General features: G+C 30.4%; 2 protein-coding genes and 1 long non-coding RNA gene across 7 annotated transcripts in view; 2 read left to right on the forward strand and 1 right to left on the reverse strand.

The window, feature by feature from the left end:
* Positions 1-2,075: 2,075 nt before the first annotated feature.
* On the forward strand, positions 2,076-2,748 carry LOC130902069 (uncharacterized). Its single transcript, XM_057813875.1, has 2 exons — positions 2,076-2,424; positions 2,487-2,748. The coding sequence occupies exons 1-2, from the start codon at positions 2,130-2,132 to the stop codon at positions 2,699-2,701; spliced, it is 510 nt and encodes a 169-aa protein (XP_057669858.1). The 5' UTR covers positions 2,076-2,129; the 3' UTR covers positions 2,702-2,748.
* A 4,860-nt stretch (positions 2,749-7,608) lies between these two features.
* The window catches only part of LOC130902070 (calcium-binding mitochondrial carrier protein Aralar1), a 68,926-nt gene continuing 54,688 nt past the window's right edge, over positions 7,609-21,846 (forward strand). Inside the window, exon 1 of one of the 3 annotated variants that reach the window (XM_057813876.1) lies at positions 7,609-7,872. In XM_057813876.1, coding sequence (XP_057669859.1) covers positions 7,831-7,872 — 42 coding nt within the window. In that variant the 5' untranslated portion in view covers positions 7,609-7,830. Of the gene's footprint in view, positions 7,877-21,592; positions 21,822-21,846 lie in introns of those variants that run through there. The other 2 variants (XM_057813880.1, XM_057813878.1) reach the window with 2 other exon arrangements.
* Positions 7,651-21,657, reverse strand: LOC130902071 (uncharacterized). 3 transcript variants are annotated; one of them, XR_009060357.1, is made up of 5 exons: positions 21,504-21,657; positions 14,994-15,168; positions 12,964-13,175; positions 12,286-12,494; positions 7,651-9,250 (listed from the first exon to the last, which is right to left on the reverse strand). It is a non-coding gene; the product is annotated as an uncharacterized LOC130902071 (long non-coding RNA). The 3 variants fall into 3 exon arrangements; XR_009060356.1 differs by having other exon boundaries at positions 12,964-13,150; positions 21,504-21,630; XR_009060355.1 differs by lacking the exon at positions 21,504-21,657 and having other exon boundaries at positions 12,964-13,150; positions 14,994-20,762.

Consider the following 21,846-nt stretch of genomic DNA (forward strand, 5'->3'; position numbering starts at 1 on the left):
TATAAGCAACAATCAGATAAAATGATAGCGATCAACAAAAAGTGATGTTATTAAATGACTTTTATGAAAGTCTCCCTGGATCACAGTAGTTGTTTAGGAATAATAGGCCAGAAAGAGATTTTTGTCATTTATGAACGTTGCTTCGTGTTTTTATTAAAGTGTAATTTCATGTTGAACCTGGATGTTGGATTTTTTATAGAAAATTATAAACTTGTAGAATATAACAATTGAATAAAGAATTCTTCTATTCTTTATACAATGTATAACCTAACCACTCAATAAGTCGTGTGACTGACACACAGATAGCGCTGCCAGTGTCAAATCCATATGACGTTTATAAAGTACCAACTTTCAAATGACTTGTCTAAAATTTCGTGACACTTCGATTAGTCAGAAAAAGGGACAGGCATTACTTTTGCTATTTTCAAAACAATTTTAATTTATCATTGCTTCTTGATGAAAAAATGCTATACAAGCTTAGCAATGGCTTCAAAAGTGTTATCCGGACTTTGCTCCATCGAAAAAAACATTTTTTATTGGTTTGCTGAATTTAACCTGGTCATACAGACACCGATGTGGTGAATGTTCTGGACGTCCAATTGAGGTGTTTATTCCATAAAGTATAAAAAAAATTGCACAAATTGGTTACATCTAATCGTAAATTGAAATTGCGTCAGATAGCTGAGGCAGCTGTGGGTGCAGCATTTACTCGCAGTCGATCAAACACAACAATGTGTTGATGATTCAGAACAGTATTTGGTCATATTTACACGTAAAAACAGATTTTTTGCATCAATATGTGACAATGGAATCAAAAAGATCATCATCTGAGTGGACTGCAGTTAGTGAACCATGTCCGAAGTGTCCAAAGGCACAACAGTCAGCTGTGAAGGTTATGGCTTCAGTATGTTGGGTTGCGCATAGAATATTGTTTAGGACTATCTCCAAAAGGGAGAGATAATCAATAGCAAATACTAGAGTTGTTGGAACGTTTGAATGAAAAAATAAAGGAAAAACCATGCACCAATTTACAAGGCAATGGCAACAATAGTTATGTTGAACGAATTACACTTCAATTTGCTTCCTCATCCACTTTAAGTCCATATCTGGCCACCAATGACTACTAGCCATTCACTGATCTCAAAAAAATGATTGCCAGAAGAAATTCAGCTCAAATGAAAAAGCAATTGCTAAAACTAAAGCCTATTTTTATGTAAGCCTGTGGAAGTAAGTCTATTTTGCAAATCCCTAGAAAAAAACATTAATTTACTGGTAACCTGAGTTTTTTAATTTTCAAGTATTTATGACTTCCTTGCAATTTTTTCATCCATATATTTTCAAATTTGATTTTTTGTAGGTGTTACAATAACTTTTACTTTCATAACTAATAGTTAGTATTTATATGATATGGGATATATTTGCATTTTGCTATATTAAAAATTACCCAGATACAAAAATGAAAACAAAAAAAAAGTTTTACTCTATCTAATTTGTTGTATCAGTTCTGAAATAATACAATGAATCCATTTATAAAACCACATAACAGTCTAAAACAGATGATTTTGCTTTTTATATTATTTCTCATTTTCTGTTACTTTTCTTTGGTACAAGTCAGTATAAATTAAATATCAGAAATGAGCACATTTTTTTTAAATAGAATACAGCAGATGTGTGCTTACTAATTGGATGTAAACCTCGTGTGATTGAGAACATTTTTTAAATAAATCGAGTATTTGGTATTCGGCTACTTGTCTTTTATCATGCCCATTATGTCAGAATTTTTCAAAATCTTTATAAAAATATGACATTTAAACATATATGTTAACGCATTGTATAAAGAATATTCTTTATACAATGGTTCGCGCAATGGCCAAGTTGTTAAAAAAAGACTCTGTCTTTTGAAAATATTTATCCACATAAAGTTTTGCTTGCTTTTTCAATAGGATTTAAAAAAGAATTTGTTATAATTCCTAGTATTTGACTAATAATCTATTAACAATATCTAATTTATTTTCAATTTAGGTAGCCTTGAAGGTAATGCGTTCTGTGAGTTAGGAAATAAAAAAGAATATGATTCTGCAAACTGAGGTTATGTGTTAATTTTGACAACTTACATAATTTCAAACAAAATGTCTCAAGAAGTTAAACCATATAAATATTTTGATACTCCAGATGGCTGCGACGTATTTAGAAAATTATGGTGTGTTATGAAACCTGCAACACTCACAGCTTTTGGTATTGGAACTTTTGATGTGTTAGCTTGGTCGCACCCCAAGGGATATCTCCCTACTTTCGGGCGATACATTTATGTAGGAACGCCAATTTTAGGAGCTAGCGCTACTTTTGTATTAGTAACAAATGGTGTTACAAGCTTACGAAAAAAAGACGATCGGCTAAATTGGTTCATTGGAGGTTTTTCAGCGGGTAAATGATTGGATGTAATTTTCAATAGAAAACAAAATTACAAATTATTGGGACGTTTTTAGGTGCCTTTGTAGGAGCTTGGAAGAAAAATCCAATGGTTGGATTTAATACAGGAATGGTGTTTGGAATTCTTGCTATATGTAGAAAAGTATTACAAGAAAATAATTGGAATGTTATACCACCAGATGATATTCCCATAGCTAGTCAAAATGTATGGAATTATGATTTCTCATTAACAAGGGATAGGCCTGGCAACTGGACAACAGGAAAAGAATAAAATTCAGCAATGTTGATAATTTTTGAATAAAGTGTTAGTATTTAGAATTTATTTGTATCATAATTTTCCTGTATAAAAATGTGAGGAAAGTAACAAATGGAATCATTTATTTCAAACTTAGTTTGAAAACTGAATTTTTTCAAAATAAGAAAATTCAACAATTTATGTTTAAACAAATATGTGTCAACCAAATCATATCAACTTCCAAACTTTGGTGCTTTTGAGATAAGTAAATATATTACAAGCAATTCACAGGGAACAAAAATTTAGATGAAGTGTAGATCACCCATTTAAGATTTTTAATAAAAAATTGGTTTTAATCCTATGATTTCTTATTTAAATTTTGAAATCTATGCCTACAGTTACATAATTACATACTCTTTTTAGATATCAAAGACAACACAGTCTAATAAAATAAATTTTAGTGAGTGCACAACTTTTCATATGTAACATTTGGAGCTCAATAAATGCAATTGATGGTTGAAGCACAAGAGTAATATAATATCAGAATTGCCGGAAAAAAACTTGAATTCCAACCTTGTGATGTTAACTTATTTTAAAATAAATTAGTTTTGTGTTTGAGAAAATTGAAGAAATGATAATGTTAGAAAAATCTTTCATTAATTAATTAATTATTTTAATATTTCCAAGATATTTACCTGAATTTTCTACATTGAAAACATACGATCAGAATTTTTCAAAGTAGTATTCTTCCGTACCTACAGACTGCTGCCAACCTGATTTCAAGTTTTTGTACGCGTTCAAGGCTCGAACCTAAGGTACTAATAGTTATAATTTTTATGATATATTTGCAAGGTATTTCGCATCTACACACTACTGCCAACGAGCTTTACACTTCAGCTTCTCGGGGGTCTTTAGAGAAAATGCTATTGTTGGCCGAAGTGGTATTGGAAAGAAGGTGTTTTCAGGTTGACGGTAATCTCTGGCTGATATAAGTGATAAAAGTTTTTAAGATCACTTTTTGTTAGTCTTCTGTAATTAAGTTTGGTCGCAAATGATAAATATGCAACAACAAATTTCGAAGATTGAGATCGTAGGACAAAAACTAATAAATTTGAAATATATGAACTAACAAATAATTCGTCGTTCACTAATGAAAGAAGATAATTGTGATTCTAGGTGAAGATACTACTAATGAATCTGAATACGATATAGACAACTCAGATTAGAATAAAGGTAACTGTTATCTACTAACATTTTCTAGATTTTATAGAAATAAGTATTCAATTATGTTAACTATTTATTACTGTTTCTATGTTACTAGCATTAAAAATATTTTAAAAAATATATTATACCTACATTTGAATAAACCTAACTATTTTGTGGCTTATTACTGTTAGTATATACAAGCACTTTAATTGCGTTCGCTAGCCGAGTGGACTAAGGCGACAACCTCCAGAATAGCAGATCGAGGGCTCAGATCCCGTTCATGCTCTAAAGCAATTCTTTTTAGAAATTATCACTGCAAATATTCTCTTTATATCAAAACAAATTTTACAACTGTCTTTCCCATTGTTTGAGATTCACTACACAACCTTAATCGTATTACTTTAGAATTTAACACAATGAATTTTATTATGTTGCTTGAGAAAAATTTTACATCTGTAAATACACGTTAGAGATTTACAATACTAATGACTAGAACATAACGAAAAATCTCATTTTTGTCTAGACTAAACTAAAAAAAAAATAAATAGTGGGACATATATATATATATATATATATATATATATATATATATATATATATATATATATATATATATATATATATATATATATATATATATATATATAAATAGTTTGAAGAACCAACAAGCTTCCTTCCAGAGCGTATGAAACTAAAAAGGAAAAATATAGTTTAAATAAAACTAAAAATCACGCTTTTTAAGCACATCAAACTAAAAAGTAAAAAATATATATATATATTTTTTAACCTTAAGACAATCATGAATCATTATTGTGAATAAAGCGTCGAGCTCATATTTCCTATTGTTCCATATTTCCTGTGTATCGAGCGATCTACGGATTTTCACAATAATATTAGTATTTTTTATTCATTATTGTTTTTAGCTTATTTATTTAAAAAAATATATTTTCAACTTTTTTGATGTGCTTGAAAAGCATGCTTTTTAGTTTTTTTTTAAATTATATTCAAATCATATCAGATATAATAAGTAAGATTAAAAATTGTTAAAATTTGTTATATCCTTTATACTTTTTGGTAACATTAAGAATAGGGAACAACATTACATGTAACATTTTTTTCGTATTAAACTTATTAGATAATTATTATGGGCGCACGTCTAAACTCATCGATTTCCTTTCATCTTGGGCTGGCACATGTATTGTTGAAAATATTAGTCATCGTTTCTACGATATGATATTAATTTTGATGAGTTATTGCCCTTTTTTTCTTAGGTATTTTATTCTGATAGGGTGTTTAATATTGTAATGTTTTTCTTATTTATTCATACTGTTTCTATCGGTGGGGTTAATTCATGAACACTGTCTTTTAATTATTTAATTTATTTAAACACTCTACAGTAGATTTAGTAACTTATATAAATTGTTTTATTTTCAGTTCAGCATTCCAGTACATTGGAATGCCACTAGATTAATGTGAAGCTGTACTGGAAAATACCATTCTTTAAAGGATCAATCCATTCCAATTGACTAAAATGATGGTCTAATTCTCATTCCAGCTCGTCTGTTCTGTAACTATTTCCAGTGAATAAAAAGGAAAATGTGACTTCCAAAGGGTGTCTCTAAGTATTTGTCGGTCTTCATATCTGATAATCGTTATAATAGTGGAGATTTGACGATTGAAGATCGTTTGCGCTCAGGTCGACCACCTGCGTGGGATATTGGGTTTACAATAGAAGCAATAGAAAACCAACTTCGTACTAGTGCTCGCCGATTATCAGACTCCCTACGACCTTCTAAAAACACCTTCCATCGCCATTTAAAATCATTAAGTAAGATCGAATTATTAATGCTGCGGTATATACTGGATAGCTGATGCTGTATGAGGTTTTATCGGAATAATATCCAGGCTTAGGTAACCAAAAGCGGGCTCTCTTAAACAAGAAAATGTTAAACGACATACTGTGGAAGTTACGCGAAATGATATCGCAAAGAATGGTTCTACCAAGGTCTCAAAAAACTTGCTGACGTTGAGTTGAAACCAGAGAATACGATGAGTTATACTTCGAATATTAAGGCCTTCTTTCTGTATAACACAAAGTGAACATTGAAAAACTACATTATTTAGGAGATACCCTTTATAGTATTATTTTTGCAGGTATATCATCTCTTAATAATATATCGCTACGTTGAATATTGTTTGAAATTGATGATAACAACTCGTCAAATTTTTTTGCTGTCATTCTTCATGCCAATCTGTATTTAAAGGCATCTTCTGATTTGCTGTTGTAAAAGCATTGTTTAGCATGCTTTTTCATTTCCTTCACTTATCCAATTTGGCATGTCGGTAACTCACGATTACTGGAAGGTGAGTACTATTAAGGCTCAATTTTACAAGTGAAGTTTAAACCTCAAACGTCAGTTTAAACCACAGATATAGACTTTTTCTCGTTTTATAGATGGTGTTTACCGACTAACTTCGGTTTAAAAGTTACCGGTGGTCTAGGTGGAGTTTAAACTTTAGTCTAATATGAAACTTAGAATTCCAGCCCAGCTTTTTCAAATTATTCACATTTTTACGATATTACCTGGAATAAAGGGTTTTGGTTTTGCTGAAATGACTAAAAATGTGCACCTCTGAGAGGTGGCATGATTCTTTTTATTTGTTTTTGTTAATATTACATATATACACTGTTCTTGAGCAAATAAAATTCAAAACCAATAAAATACAAATTCGCTACATATGAATCTCATTGAGCACATGTGGGATTTGGTAGAACGAGCAATCAGAACCAGAATTAATTCTTTTATCACCCTTCAGGATGTCGCAGCTCAAGAGCACAAGAAGAATCGAATATCATCCTAATAGATAATATCAACGTCCTTACTATTAACATGTACATGCGAGTTAACTCCTCCTTACTACTCAGAACTGGGAGAATGGGAAAACTCATCTAAAATTAATGCTCTAAAGTGGTGCTCTTCTAGATTTCAAATTCTGGTAATCATTTTAGTATGCGTTATTTTTCGTTTTTATTTAATTATGAGGATTTCCAAAATGTTAGTTTACGTTCAATCTCTGAAGATGATAACTTGGTTATCGAAACGCGCGTCTGACAGTGTAATTGTGAGTGTTGGTGTGAAAAGTATATTCAGTATAAATGTATTATCAAGATCAAGATAAATTTTGATAAAAACCAAATAATTATGTTTATTATCAATTTAAAGACAAGATATTATTTTATTGGAAAATCATAATAAATTAAATTGGAATAATTTATTAAAAACCGTTCTTGAAAGTTGCTTGAACAATAGATTTAATTTTATTGTATGTGAGTTCTACTGCGACTTGCCAATAAAAGGAACTTTGTTTATTCCAACTAGAATTTAAAGCGTAGTTTAAACTTTAGTTTAATCTCCAGTTTTACCCTAAGGTGTAAAATAATAAGAACTGCAATTAGAAACTGAGCACTATTGACAAATACTACAGGTTTAGAAATTTTTTATAAAAAAATTAGGAATCTTATAACTACAAATTGTTGATACTTGAAGTTTCACTTATGAAAATATGTTAAAACGAAACAAAACTTATATACATCCCCCATATTATTAATTATATTAGTACCCGATTAAAACGGTCCTTTTATTATATTGCTGTATTTACATACCCTTTGTATATTAATATCTCTTTTATTTAGTTTTCTATCCTCTCAAACAGAATACTTCAAATATTTTGGAATCAGTTCCTAAATTCCTCTAAAGAGGGCAAGATAAAGATTAACCTTGGAAAATGTCACGCTTACGTCTATTAACGTCAACGTCACCGCCAACCGCCTGAGTGTAATCGCATGGTGTATGTGATGAATAAAATAATTGAATACATACAATAAAAAGTTTTGTAATTTCATTTTGCTTGATTTTAAAAACAAACTTTTAAACGAGTGTTCAGTAGTTGTAATTGGAATGGACAGGTTCAACTTGTTTAAAAACGTCTATTGTCAAGAGGTGGGTAAGTCATGATTATTTGAAATTTTACAAGTTCAGCACAAATTTCGTATTCAATTGTTTTTATAAATGTTAACATTATGATATAAATAAATAGTAATGTTAGAGACTTCATAAATTACATTGACTTTTGTGGAATATCTAGATACCTGGTGCAAAAAGAGCCGCAGTGAAATCGTGTTTGGTTTTAAATACTATGTTTTTATAATTTATTATGTAACTGGAACTGCATTACATGAAAAAAATTATCTAAGATGTAAAGGATCAACCTTAAATATAATCAAGTACAAACTTAATGTTAAATAAACAACATAATGGTAGATCCCTCCTATATTGTACTTAATTACATTTATCCAACATTGGTACTATTGTATCAATTATTCATTCAATTATATTTTGCAATTAAGTATCTGAGAGGATAGATACCTTATATTGTTATCTAGAGAAATTTTCAATGTAAGTTAGTTGGATAGAAGTGCGCAAAGTGATTAGTATAAATTAATAAAAATTTATCTTGTGATCTCAATAAATTTTATTAGATTTAGGAACTATTTACCAAATAAATTACATACATGACATGTTGAATTAGCTAGTTATATTTAACATGGAGAATTTTAAATAGATCTTGTTCTGAATAAATCAATTTCCAAAAGTCCTATTTATTCCTTTAGGTCTTGATTTACAATTATCATGTAATTAAATTATTTTTAAAAATTTTTAAATAAGTGTTTCCCTTAGTTATAACAATTAAAGAAAAGGCAGAAAAATACTTTTCATGTTTTTTATAGAATGATTAAATATGTTATATATTTAACCACTATAATATCATAGTCAGTAATTGAACTGCTTATACATATTTACCAATTTTAATTTTAATACTCCAATTCAAAATGTGCTCTTGTGATGTGAAAAAAGTTTTAATCGTTTTTTCATATAAGTAATTTGTTATTGTCTTCATGTGACAAGTTTATCATATTTGTGATATGATTGTCTAAATGACTTGTGCAATCATATTGAATTATTGTTGTTTTAGAATTTTAATAACGTAAATGTGTGTTTTTAACTTCAATTGAGAAATATAGAAGAAACTTACATCACATCGAAAGTATGTTTGGTGAAAAATACGCCTGAAATAATAAAAAAGTGGCTGTATAAATATGTACCACATAAGTAATATGTGATAGTTATCAAAATCTTATTTACTCATATTAGATATGGATGCAAATCATCAATATCTACTGAATAAAATCTGTGTTCTCATAGAAAATTATTATCTTCATCATCATATACAAAAAGTTAATCAAATACTCATCTACTCTACTGATGTTATTGCCATTATCATAAAAACTTCTTCCACATTGTAAAGTGTACTCACGAACTGAAAGCAAAGATTAATTATTATTATAGGTCAAAGAATTATAAAAAATAAGTTATATATTTCCAAATTAAACATCACACAATAAGTCATGTGATAAACTAAGAAAAACACATTTTTTTGCCAAAAATCGATTTTATTCATCAATGCAATCTCCTTCAAGAACAGGATAATAATTCCAATGATTCTCTAAAGTTTCGACGGCGTGCTTGTAGAATGATTTGTTTTTTGCCTCAAAATAGGCTTCAGTTTCAGCAATTGCTTCTTCATTCGAGCTGAATTTCTTACCAGCAAGTATTTTTTTGAGATCAGTGAGAAGCCAGTAGTCATTGGTGGCCAGATATGGACTATACAGTGGATGAGGAAGCAATTTGAAATGTAATTTGTTCAATTTAACTATTGTTGCCATTACCTTTTAAATTGGTGTATTGTCTTGGTGAAACAGAGATCTTTTCTTGTACATATGAGGCCTTTATTTTTCATTCATTATTCAAATGATCCAACAACTCTCTGAAGTATTTGCTATTTATTGTCTCTCCCTTTTGAAGATAGTCCATAAACAATATTTTATGCGCTACCCAAAATACTGAAGCCATAACCTTCACAGCTGACTGTTGTGCATTGTACACTTCGGACGTGGTTTACTGGCTGCAGTTCACTCAGATGATGATCTTTTTGATTCCGGAGTGAAGTGATGAATACATGTGTCATCAACACATTGTTGTTTTTGATCTACTATGAGTAAACACAGCACCCACTTTAAAAAAGCTTTCTCATGGTTGAATGTTCCTGCATAATTGTAAACATACTGCCTTCTGATATCTTTATGGTCTCAGCTATCTCACACAATTTCTATTTATGATTAGATATAACCAATTTGTACACATTATTGATAAATTTTGGAGTAACCACCTCAATTGGATGACCAAAACGTTCACCTTCATCGGTGTCTGTATGACCACGTTAAATTCAGCAAACCAATAACAAATTGTTCTTTCCAATGAAGCAGAGTCCGGATAACACTTTTGAAGCCATTGCTAAGCTGATACTGTATTTTTTCATCAAGAAACAATGATAAATGAACACACGAAATTGTTTTGAATCCATTGCTTAGAAAATAACAAATGTAACTTCACTTGAAAGACTGCCTCTTTTTTCTGACTAATAGAAATATTATGAAATTTTACACCTAGAGTTTGTTGGTACTTCATAGTGAAATCATATGGATTTGACTGACACACAGATGACGCTGCCACACAACTTATTGAGTGATTTATAAATGTATGACTTATGCTCAGGATTGACTTGTGAATGAATATAATAGGTTTCCAAAACTTCTAATGTCAAATGCAAATTACAGATTCTAGATGTAATTTTTGTATCCATCTAACTTATAAAGGTTCTCCTAAGAGCTAGCGCCCTCTAAAAATTTCGTTGCCAATTCCATTTTTAAGCATATCTCGAAAAAATTACTACTTATAATATTCAAAAAACTGATACATTTGGTAGAATTTCTTGTGTAATTTCTTTTGATAAATTTTACAGTAAATTCAAAAACTGTATTGTACAAAAATGTGCTGTTGTTTGAATTCTTTGTTATGCACCATGGTCAAGTAAAATTAATTTTAATTTTCTGGCATTTAGCTAAACAATCTTTATGATACCTATTAAGTTAAGTTTCATTCCTACTTTATCACCCCCAAGCTTGTGAAGACAAAAAGCAAATTATCATTTTATATTCTAAAAAATTAAGTAAACATCATCATCTTCATACGATGATAGCTCCTTTGGGAAAAATTTATGAATAAAGATAAAATAGGACAGATAGGCATAACATCACGTACCTAGTATCTGTAGTTTATGCTTGACAGGAGAGTTTTTGTATGTTTTAACAAATTCTTATTGATTATTCCTATGTTTGACATTTTAAACTTGCCAGAAATAACATGTGGGTTTGTAATAATTAATTTTGATTACTTGATCCTGTATAGTCATCACAAATACTTCAGGACTCATATCATGGGAATATAGTCCCATTCCACTCCATTCTACAGCTTTTCAGAATTTATTTGAATTTCCAATTCTATAGAAACCTAGTTAATTCTAAGTTCATGGAATGTATGATTTCCTCTACTATCTACTAGGTAGTGTAAAATCTCTGTTGACAACTTTATAAAACACAGTGTTTGGAGGGAAATTGTTTAAACTCCTTAAAGTATTATCAATTTAATCCAATATTATATTTATATTAAGTATATATAATATACATCTAGTTGAAATGAAAATAATATTCTCAGTTTTACTGGAATTTGAGATATAATATTTTTATATTAAAGGGATATTATTATTTAGGATGGACAAATTACCTCTGGGACGAAGTGAACATTTTATATGGACCGAGTCGATGTTGGTAGCGGTGTTTATGAATTTAGAAACAAAATATAATCGCTTAATGAAATATAGCTAATTTAAAGCCAAAAAATTAAATGCTATTTGTAAGTATACCCAGAAAGTGAGCAATAAAAATTGTTTTCACTTTCATTCAGCATCCCTACAAACACTAAATAACAAAGTGATTATAAAAAGATGTCATTAAAGTTAGCAGAACAACATGAGCAGACCGAAAAGACAAGAAGCGGAAAATTAAATGCTAATTAAGTGGCATATTACGAAATTTTGAGCTATGCAAGTTTTCCAAAAATTGGCTGTTCTGCTAACTTTAGTTAAGTTAAGTTAGCAGACCAATGCAAGTTAAGTGGGCAAAATTAATAGATAATTGAAGTAGAATGCTTCCATAATTAAATGGTCAGTGAATACTCCACGTTCAATGATAGAAAAAACTTTTTGTAAAAAAAATTTTCCTAATTTTGGTCGTAAGGCTCGTTATGGCCTGTATAATTGAGTGCTCGACTAATGCCATTTAAATGTTGCAAAATATTGAAAACACAAATCCATCATATTTTATATTTTTAAAATAAATATTCCAGAATTGTGTTTATTTACCAAATTATTTTTTTAATCAGTCAGAATCTACTAACCTAGGAGGGTACCATACAAAGGGAAAAGTTTAGCAGTTCGAGGTTTTCAACATCACCGTTTGCTCTTACTGTTTTCTTGCGTAACAATTTCAGTTCGGTCTTTTTTATATTGATGTTTTTTGTGCTTCTCGCTGTATTTTTTGTTTATTTACAGGCACTTTTCAGCCTATAAATCATTTCTTGCTGAGCATTTGCTTGTTTCCATTGTTCTGTAAATAAAAGTTTTCAGGTTATTATGATATTATTAAAATTTGCTCATATTATACAGGGTGTTTCTATATTCGACCGACAATCTTATATTGATCAATAGATTTTTTCATCATAAATATCAAAATAAGAATAAAATGAAAATAAAACCTTGTCCTAATTAATTATTTAATTAATTTAATTAATTTTTCCTTAATCCTTACATCTCAAATATATAGCAGTAATCAATTAAATAATTTGTAGTTTTATTATAATTTACAGAATAGAGCTATAAATTTTACTCAGATCATTTAGATTTTTTTTATAATTCATAGCTTTTCAGTTTTTATGAATGTGAATCATTTCTAAAAATTCTCTTTTTCATGTATTAGATTCCGTTTCAAGAATTTTTGAATCTTTATAATTGAATTTTTTTGATATTTTATGGCTCGTTGATGCATTAACGAATCATGAACACGAAATAAAACTTACAAAATATATCCTTAAACCGAAAAAACCGTTTTCACTTAAAACGGACTTCTCTTCGTCTTCTTCTGGCCATTAATCGTCCGTTTTTCCTCCATTTCAGCCAGGACAGTGCAATCACACGCAACCACACAACCATAACCTTGCAGAGGAGCAGCTTTTATATTAGTGCCAACTCCAACAAACCTTTCTCCTATAAAAATTTTCCTTTAATTTACCTAAAAATCATCGCTCTCTGTTTGTTAAATTAAAAAACTTGTGCATCTTTTTTATTAAGTACAACTAACAATAAATGTATGAAATTTTCGCTTGAAAATGTTAGGTATTCGTCATTTTTGATTACAAAGATGGTTTATCAAGTCAAAACGGTTTTGTTATTCTCATCTGCGGATTAGTTAAGTTAGAATTTCTGCAACTTATGGTGATATTCATACTGAACACACTGTAAACAGTTTAATTTCAGTCTCTGAAGACGATAAGTTGGTTATCGAAACGCGCCTCATACAGTGTAATTGTGAGTGAGTGCTGGTGTAGTGGTGGTGTAAACATTGTGTTCACTATCTGCAGGTTAGTGCTGATTGACTTCTGTTTCTGGTCTACGCTATCCTATTCATCCTCCTTTATGCACTGTGCTCATTATAATAGAAAGTAAAACATTAAAATTATAATTATTATGAATCATTACTATTGCATATATATGCAGAATTACATTGAACATTAATTAATATCAACAAAGAGATTGTGATTTGTGATCCATATAAATCTATTATAAAAATCTGGATCTATTTAAATGTACTCGTATAAATTGCCACCAAAATCCTTAGGATTTAATACATGTGGTAGTGGTTTAGGTTATTATCAAGCATCGTTTTTATACTATGAGTATTAAAAAGTATTTGCTACATCATTGACATATTGAGACACTGGTAAAAATATATTGTGCAAATGTAGCATTATGTATGTGCATTTCTTGTTCATAGATTGTTTTTAACCATTGTTAACCAGAAAAATAGATGATTTATTAGTTTTAAACAATTGTTTTTTATCGTAACATGTATTGGTAGTATTCGTTTGTTTTGTAACCAAAATAGAGTAATAAATAATCATTAAACTACAATGGGAGTTTGGAATAAAGCCAGGATGATAAGTGACGTCAGAGTCGGCTTATATTAGTGTGAGGGCTGCTACTTAAGTTTTAAGATAGACAAATAAAAACAAATATTTATAATTGGATATGGCTTTATTGCTTTTCAAAATATGCTCCATTAAAATCAATACACCTTTGCATGCGTTGTACCAATTGTCGAAGCATTTTTTTCATTACGATTGAGGTATCTCCAAAGTATGTGATTTTCATGCACCAACCGCTTCTTCAGGTGTAGAAAAATGTTAACCTCGCTATTTATTTTTAGTCTGTGGCAATAAAAAGAAATTATTGGGTGCCAAACAAGAACTGTACGGCGGATGACCCATCAATTCGAGATTTTTGTTTGAACTGTATGAGACCTTGCATTGTCGTGGTGGAGAATGATTCGTATTCCGCGATTAGTATTCCTGATTTTTTCGAATACTTCTGGCAAACAAATGCTGATGTATCATTCAGAATTGATTGTTCTACTTTGCTTTAATGAAACGGTAGCGACATGTCCTGTTATCCAAAAAAAACAGGCAACCATTTGCTTCGAAATGCTTCGCGCGCAAACAACTTCTGTTAAATTGGCTCGTCTTGAAAGACTCATACAATCGATTGTTGTTTAGTTTCGGGTTCATATGTATAGATCCATCATTCGTCGCTTGTCACGATCTTATAGACATCTTTGGAAACACCGCGATTGAATTTTTTCAGCATTTCCTTGCATCAATCGACACGATTTTTTTTCGAGTGATTGTCACATTATGCGGTATACAATGCGAACAAATCTTTTGACAGCCAAATGTTCATGCAATATTCAATGTATAAAAGTGAAACTAAAGCCCAAGTATGCCTCAATCTCATTGTATATCACATGACGATCTTGCAATATTATTTTACTTACATCATCATGTTTTCTGGTACAATAGCCGATTTTGGACGATCTTCACGAAATTCATCCTGTAGCGAAGTGCGACCACGATTAAATTCAGAAGAACAGCGAAACACGGTGGCTTGAGATGGTGCTACATCGCCAAAAGTCGAAGCGAGTATTTGACCAAGATAAATGTTTCAAGTATCTGTAAACAACTCAAATAGCACTCATATGACAACACGTTCTGAGCTCGTGGAACTCTCATAGATATACTCACATGCTATAGTTACTATATCGAGAATAACTTGATACAAATATTGATAGTTAATTTTATTATCTCTTGTTATATTACCAATATAATATTTAACATTCGAAAATGGGAAAGAAGTTTTATGGATTCATAGAATCTGGTTAGTATTCCCTGGACCAAAAAGAAAATTATTTTTTTGGAATGTTGATATGGGAACTGTTCATAAGACAATTCAAAAAACTTTTTGCAAAACTATTAAAAATATCTGTTTTGAGAAAAACTATCTTATTGTAAAAGGTGTTTCAAAAATAGTTGACGTCTCAAGGATAGGTAGAAAACTAGACAAAAATTGTGGTTTGCTGAGTAAAAAATTTTCTTAATTCTATCCGTATTCAAGAAAAAGGTCATTGAGGAGAAAATGTTTATGCATTTTTTATGATTATGCCATTATAATGTAATTTCATGCAAATATATTTTGGAAGCTGCAACATCCAAAAAAATATTTTTTTATCAATCTCATAAAGAGAGCTATTTACACAGTTTCGTATGAAAGTGTTGAATGTAACATGTTGTTACATTCAACACTCCAAAAAGGTACTATCGGTAAAACTCGATACTGTGTACCGTTTTCGGATATTCTGATTTGAAAATTATGAAGTAATAACAGATTCTGGTATAAAGTGATGATATTTAAAGTAATGGTAGTGTTCAAGTCTCCTTTTTAGCGAATACACAAGTCGATCTTTTTTTCTACAGAATCCATTATTATTCTAAACTGTTGGGATCAGCCTTAAACCTTATGCCTCAAGAATACCAAACTGTGTAGTCCAATTACAAAATTTCGAAAACAGTTCATAGTATCAAGTTTTACCGACAACACCTTTTTGGTATAAAATTGAATAATGTTCAAGTTCACTTGACTTCTTGATATTGACATAACCTTAAAAATGTTATGTTCAATACTATTTGGTACGAACGTGCAACTAGCGTCGTATATGATAGTAAGATATAAAAACAGATTCATGGAATTTATAAGCTTCCAAAAGATGTTTTATTACAATGTTGCCATATGTACAGGGTGTTTTCAAATTCTTACGACAAAATTCAGTAGATGATTGCTTCGTATGGAATTGAGATGGGTCTTTTCTATAACAAAATTTCCTTAGATCACCCCTTTTCGAGATATCACGCTCGAAAGTTGCTGACTAAAATTGAGTTTTTATTTTTTTTTAAATTTCAGTAAAGCTAAACAATTGAAGTTCTTTAATTTTCGTGCACTCGCAAAAGACCGATATTTTTCAATATTCTAATAAAAACTTTTTTCAACATAAAGTTTTATGAAATGAAATTATAACTTAAAATCCTTCTTCCATCTAAAAATATTTTTATTCTTGAATTTTTTCCCGAAATCAATAGCTGCAGAGAAAAAAAAATAAACACCATAATTTATAATTTTTTTAATAAATTGAGTGGAAGACACTAAAGATGTAAAATGTAATAATACAAAAGCTGGAAATCAATATTGAAAAAATATTTGTTGTTATTCTTTTGCGAGTGCACGAAAATTACAGAATTTTAAGTTTCTAGCATTACTTACAAAAAAAAATCCCAATTTTAGTCACCACCTTTTAATGGTGATATTTCGGAAGGGGGTGAACTTTTGTTATATGAAAAACCCATCTCAATTTCATACGAGCAATCACCTCCTAATTTGGGGTCATTTTTCTTTGGAACACCTTTGTGTATTGAAAACTAGTTCAAAAATAACTTCCTATTTCTTGTTCAATTACTTTTTTGATTTGGAAGAAAATTCATATATACCAGAGGAAATTATGTAATATTTGCACTATTCGAAGTAAAACAGTTTCCATGCTCCAAATAGCAAACTTAATAAATTGCTGTGGTCGGTTTTTACAAATAAGTTTTCACTATAACCACTTGAAAGCAAGTTACAATAATAACGCATATCATTAACAGGTAGGTCAATTTTTTTATAGAAGATTCATTAAACAAAGATACCGAAATTCCCAAAGGAAGTGTGAAGGTTCAAAAGATTGGATCTCAACTGCAGTTATTTTTTAGGCTTGAACTTGAGGTCATTTCACAAATAATTAAAAAAGAACGATCTATTGTGGATAGATATGCTACAGCTCACTAGAGACGGTTTCATGGAGATCAGTTTTTCACTTTCCATCTCTGTAAAATCTAATGCCCGGACGGGTGCCTGCTTTCTCGGTACATTTAACTAGGGTAGGTTTTCCCCATGCTATGCCCAAGTAAGTTGGAATTCTTGCAAACATTGGTTATATTCATACTGAACACACTGTTTACTACTACTACACTAACAAATCCAAAAACATATTTAAATTATCTGACGCGCCTTTCGATAACCAATTACCGTTGACAGAAATGAAGATCACTCTGTCATACAAGACAATGAAAATTTTTAGTTAGAATTCTGAAACTGTTGGTGGTATTCATAAAAAAACAACCTGTATACGCTATCATTACATTAACACTCAATTATACTGTCTGACAGTTGCCAGCTCCGTCTCGCCAGTAACGCAAAGTCGGGAAATTACATTTAGAAAATGGCAAAATTAGGTGCCAAGTTCAAACATTATGTAATCTGTAATTTTCACACTACCGGAAAACTCAAAGTTGCAGTGCTGTAAAAACGCGAATAAAATAAGGTGCTTATTAGTTGCTGAAGAGTCAATATTGTGGAAGTGCCCAAATAATAAATGAGTTATTTTTTTTATTTTCAATATATGTAATATATTCATTATATGTTACATCTCGGACGGCTTCTACTTTCATTACACCTAACGTAACCTAACCTAACCCACTACTTTTTCATTAATGTTATTTCTCGTACTTTCATCTAACCGAATCTAATGTAACCTAACCTAACCTAACCTAACCTAACCTTCTACTTTCATAATACCTCTTGTCAATTCAATTTTCATAATACATCTTTTTCGTCAAGTTCATAAATCGAACGGTATCTATTTTCATTATACCTCTTTTTAAATCAATTTTCATAATACATCTTTCTCGTTAACGTTATATCTCAGACGGCTCCAACTATCGTAATACCTTTTTTTCCTTACTATTACTATTTTCATACATACTTTCATAACACCTCTTTTCAATTCAATAACTTAACAATTAATGTATTGTTAATTTTCGTTGCTAGCATCACATTTTCCTAACAACGCAACTTTAAGTATCTAGTTGCTGTGACAGAGCACCTAATTTCTGAGCTTGGCACTTACGAGAATATATTAAAAATTCTTAGCCTACTATAGAACCAAACAAAATTATTTCAATGTCAAAATATTTTATTACTCAACATATTCTCCTCTTAATTGGATACATTTATTACAGCGAACCTGCAACGTCTCTAGACCTTTAAAAAAATATTTCTTCTTGCTCTGCAAACCAGACCTCCACAGCTTTTATTACCTCCTCGTTAGAAGATAATTTACGACCTTTTAAACTTTTTTCAGTTGAGGAAAGAGATGATAGTCGGACGGAACCAAATCTGGTGAATAAGGGGGGTGCTCTAGTAATTCAAACCCTAAATCACGAATTTTTTTTCTCTTTAATTTTTTCCCGTAGAGTGGTCAGTAATGTCGAATGGTAACGCAATATTTTGTTTATGCATGGAACTGGTCTAGGTTAACAAGACATCCTCGTAATTAACCAACAAGCATCTAATTTTGGCATTTTCTAAATGCAATTTCCCGACTTTGCGTTGTTTGCGAGCTCAGTTTGCCTTCAGTATTCCAAGCGTTTACGAATTTTATGAAATATTTTGGGGTATAGATAATATGAAAATGCTGCTTTTAGTATGAATATTAAAATAATTATGTACCACATTCATTAGATTTATAAAGAGGTCCTGTAATTTGGAATAAATTATATACGTTGTTAAATGACAAAAATGTCGTTTTTATGGTTGAAATAGGGCAACTGAATATCAAATTTTTCTTCCTTGTCATTTTCGAGATAATAAAATGTGAAGATATGGAAAAAAAGTACCTATAATTCAGAAATTGAATTTAATTTTTGAATTAAAGAAATGCTTATTTTATTGTTCATTGAATATTTGACAATATCTTAAAAACGATAGAAATTCGTTTTCATTTGTTATGATTTGAATTAAATCAATAAATACTCATTCCTAATAGGTGCTTTTGGTCCTTAACATGTGTTGGTTTAGTCTTGCAAACTTTGCTTTTCAAGTATGCTCATGAAAAGCAAACCATTCAGTAGCTTCCTTTTTGCATATATCCAACTGCCTTGAAATACTCAAAAACAGACTTTGGGAAATGGGAAGAAATAACATCTTGTTGAAACAATATGTCTCTATTTTGAAAATCAACATGTAAGTGCTTGGGAAGCAAATTAGCCAATAGAGGAACTAATTTTTCGTACAAATTTTCCAAATACCATACTCTATTGGGGGTTTCATCAAACAATATTCTTCAGGGTGTTGAATATAATATAAACTTCCTCATCCAGCCAGCGCAGCGTTGATTCTCATCCGACCGATATCAACAAGTTTGTCGGTCGATTCACCCCCTCAAAATAAACGTTAGAAAACAGAATGTTCTTTACTAAAGTGTTGGTAGCATCAGTCGAACTACAATTTATTCACAAAACTGAATCATCAGTAATTCCTGGAGGTTGTAAGTTTGCAAAGGTCAGAAATATTTGCTCTGTCACCTTTTATTTCTGTTTATACAAAGGGATCGGAAGGAATTTTCAACAGAGTGGGTTTTAAATTGGTTTATAAATCCAACTATACATTAAAACAATTCTTGTTTATCCTTGGGATACAATACACAATTTAGAAAAAGTGGTATATTTGAAATTAGCTGTAATTATTGTGACGGGAAGATGTCGGGCAGACTAAGAGATGCGTTGATGTCCGGCACATAGCTCATTTAAAATATGGACGGACCAAAAAATCGAGTATTGCCGATCACTGGCAGTCATTATCATGAAATAAATATGAATAATGTAGAATTGTTAAAAAATGTATCCAATAATAAATTGTTGAATGCATTTGAAAGCATTGACATTTTTAAATGTAAGAACAGTTTAAATAGGGAAAAGGGCCTATTGTAATTGTGAGTATTGGTGTGGTGGTACTGTAAACAGTGTGTTCAGTAGGATAATACTTTACATTTGAAAAACAATATAGGTATTTATTTTAATTGTGCTGAATATTATACCACTTGTACTAAAAAATCCCATACCTCGACTTTTACATCTTGTCTACCAAGAATTTTTCAAATAATTGAAGCGATGTAAGCTCAACAAGTTCTTCAATAGTTTGTAACACGTTTTTATAAACAGGATTTTTCTTTATCCATTTTGGTGCAACTTCTGTTAGTTTTCTTTTTTCCTTTTCTTCTACCACTACTAGTACTAGCTACATCCTCACCAGCTTCATTTTCCAGTTTCAGCTTCATCCGCCTTTTGCGAATGTACGTGCACGTCCAAAGGACCAGAAATATCATTTGCATCTACCAGACCTAGAATATCATCGTCGCCATTCAAAGAATCAGGTTTTGATGGAACTACAATCACGTCTACCAAATCTATGTTTTCCATATTGCACCAAAATTCATCTAGTTTAAATTCAGCTTCTAGTTCGGCAATACATTTGTAATTTGTGTCGCCATTCTCTACGTCAAAATACTAGTTCTTTTAAAGAAAATAGCATTAATGAACATTGTAATGGATAAAATAATTATGGATTAATATTATTACACTGGTACTTGTTTAAAATACATGAATTTACGCATCAACGTGCAGAATCGCGCAATAACTTGCAGATTTCAAAAAAATAAAAACTTCGATAAAGACCCATATTTTTAAATATAAAAGTAAGAGTTATATTCAGAATAGACACTTGTTTTTACCACAATAGTCATCTTGTGCTTTTACTTATAAGGTTTTCAAAAAAAAACTAGATTAGCTGACCTATGTATATGACACAGGTACGTAATGGGTTGAAGTTATTATTATGATGGATACTTTAAGATATTCACCAGGTATTGAATTTAAAACTATAATTTTTATAATTTCCTCATCTATTAAGAATATATATACTGAACCATCTATTTTTTTTCTTTTTCTTGAAAAGTAATACTCTTATGCTACTCTAAAATTCATGAACAATCATAAGTCACTTGAAACCACTTGGAATTTAAATATAAAGCATTAAAACAACACAAATACACAACACATTGATTAGAAAATGTATCTTATACCTGATTATATTATCAGTCAATTTTGACATAAAAGTCATTTTACACTCATGTATTTTTACGAATATTTTCTTTTAACTTGTGTTTGCGCCAAAACATTCGTCGAACTAAGAAATCTATTCACAAATGTACTCCACAATTTTATGTGTGTTACGCTAAAATCTGTGCTGTGACTATTTTTACACCATATACCTATTATTGTGACGCAACGTTGAACTTCAATGTGGGATACTTGTAGAAATTGTTCAGCAATGTGTAGTTAATATTTTTTTGCTAAAAAACACCATGACTGTGTCCAGAAATATTATTTATACTGTAGAGGTTAGTTACAAATTGACGGGGAGTC

This window comes from Diorhabda carinulata, chromosome X, assembly GCF_026250575.1.
Source record: "Diorhabda carinulata isolate Delta chromosome X, icDioCari1.1, whole genome shotgun sequence".
Classification (NCBI taxonomy): domain Eukaryota; kingdom Metazoa; phylum Arthropoda; class Insecta; order Coleoptera; family Chrysomelidae; genus Diorhabda; species Diorhabda carinulata.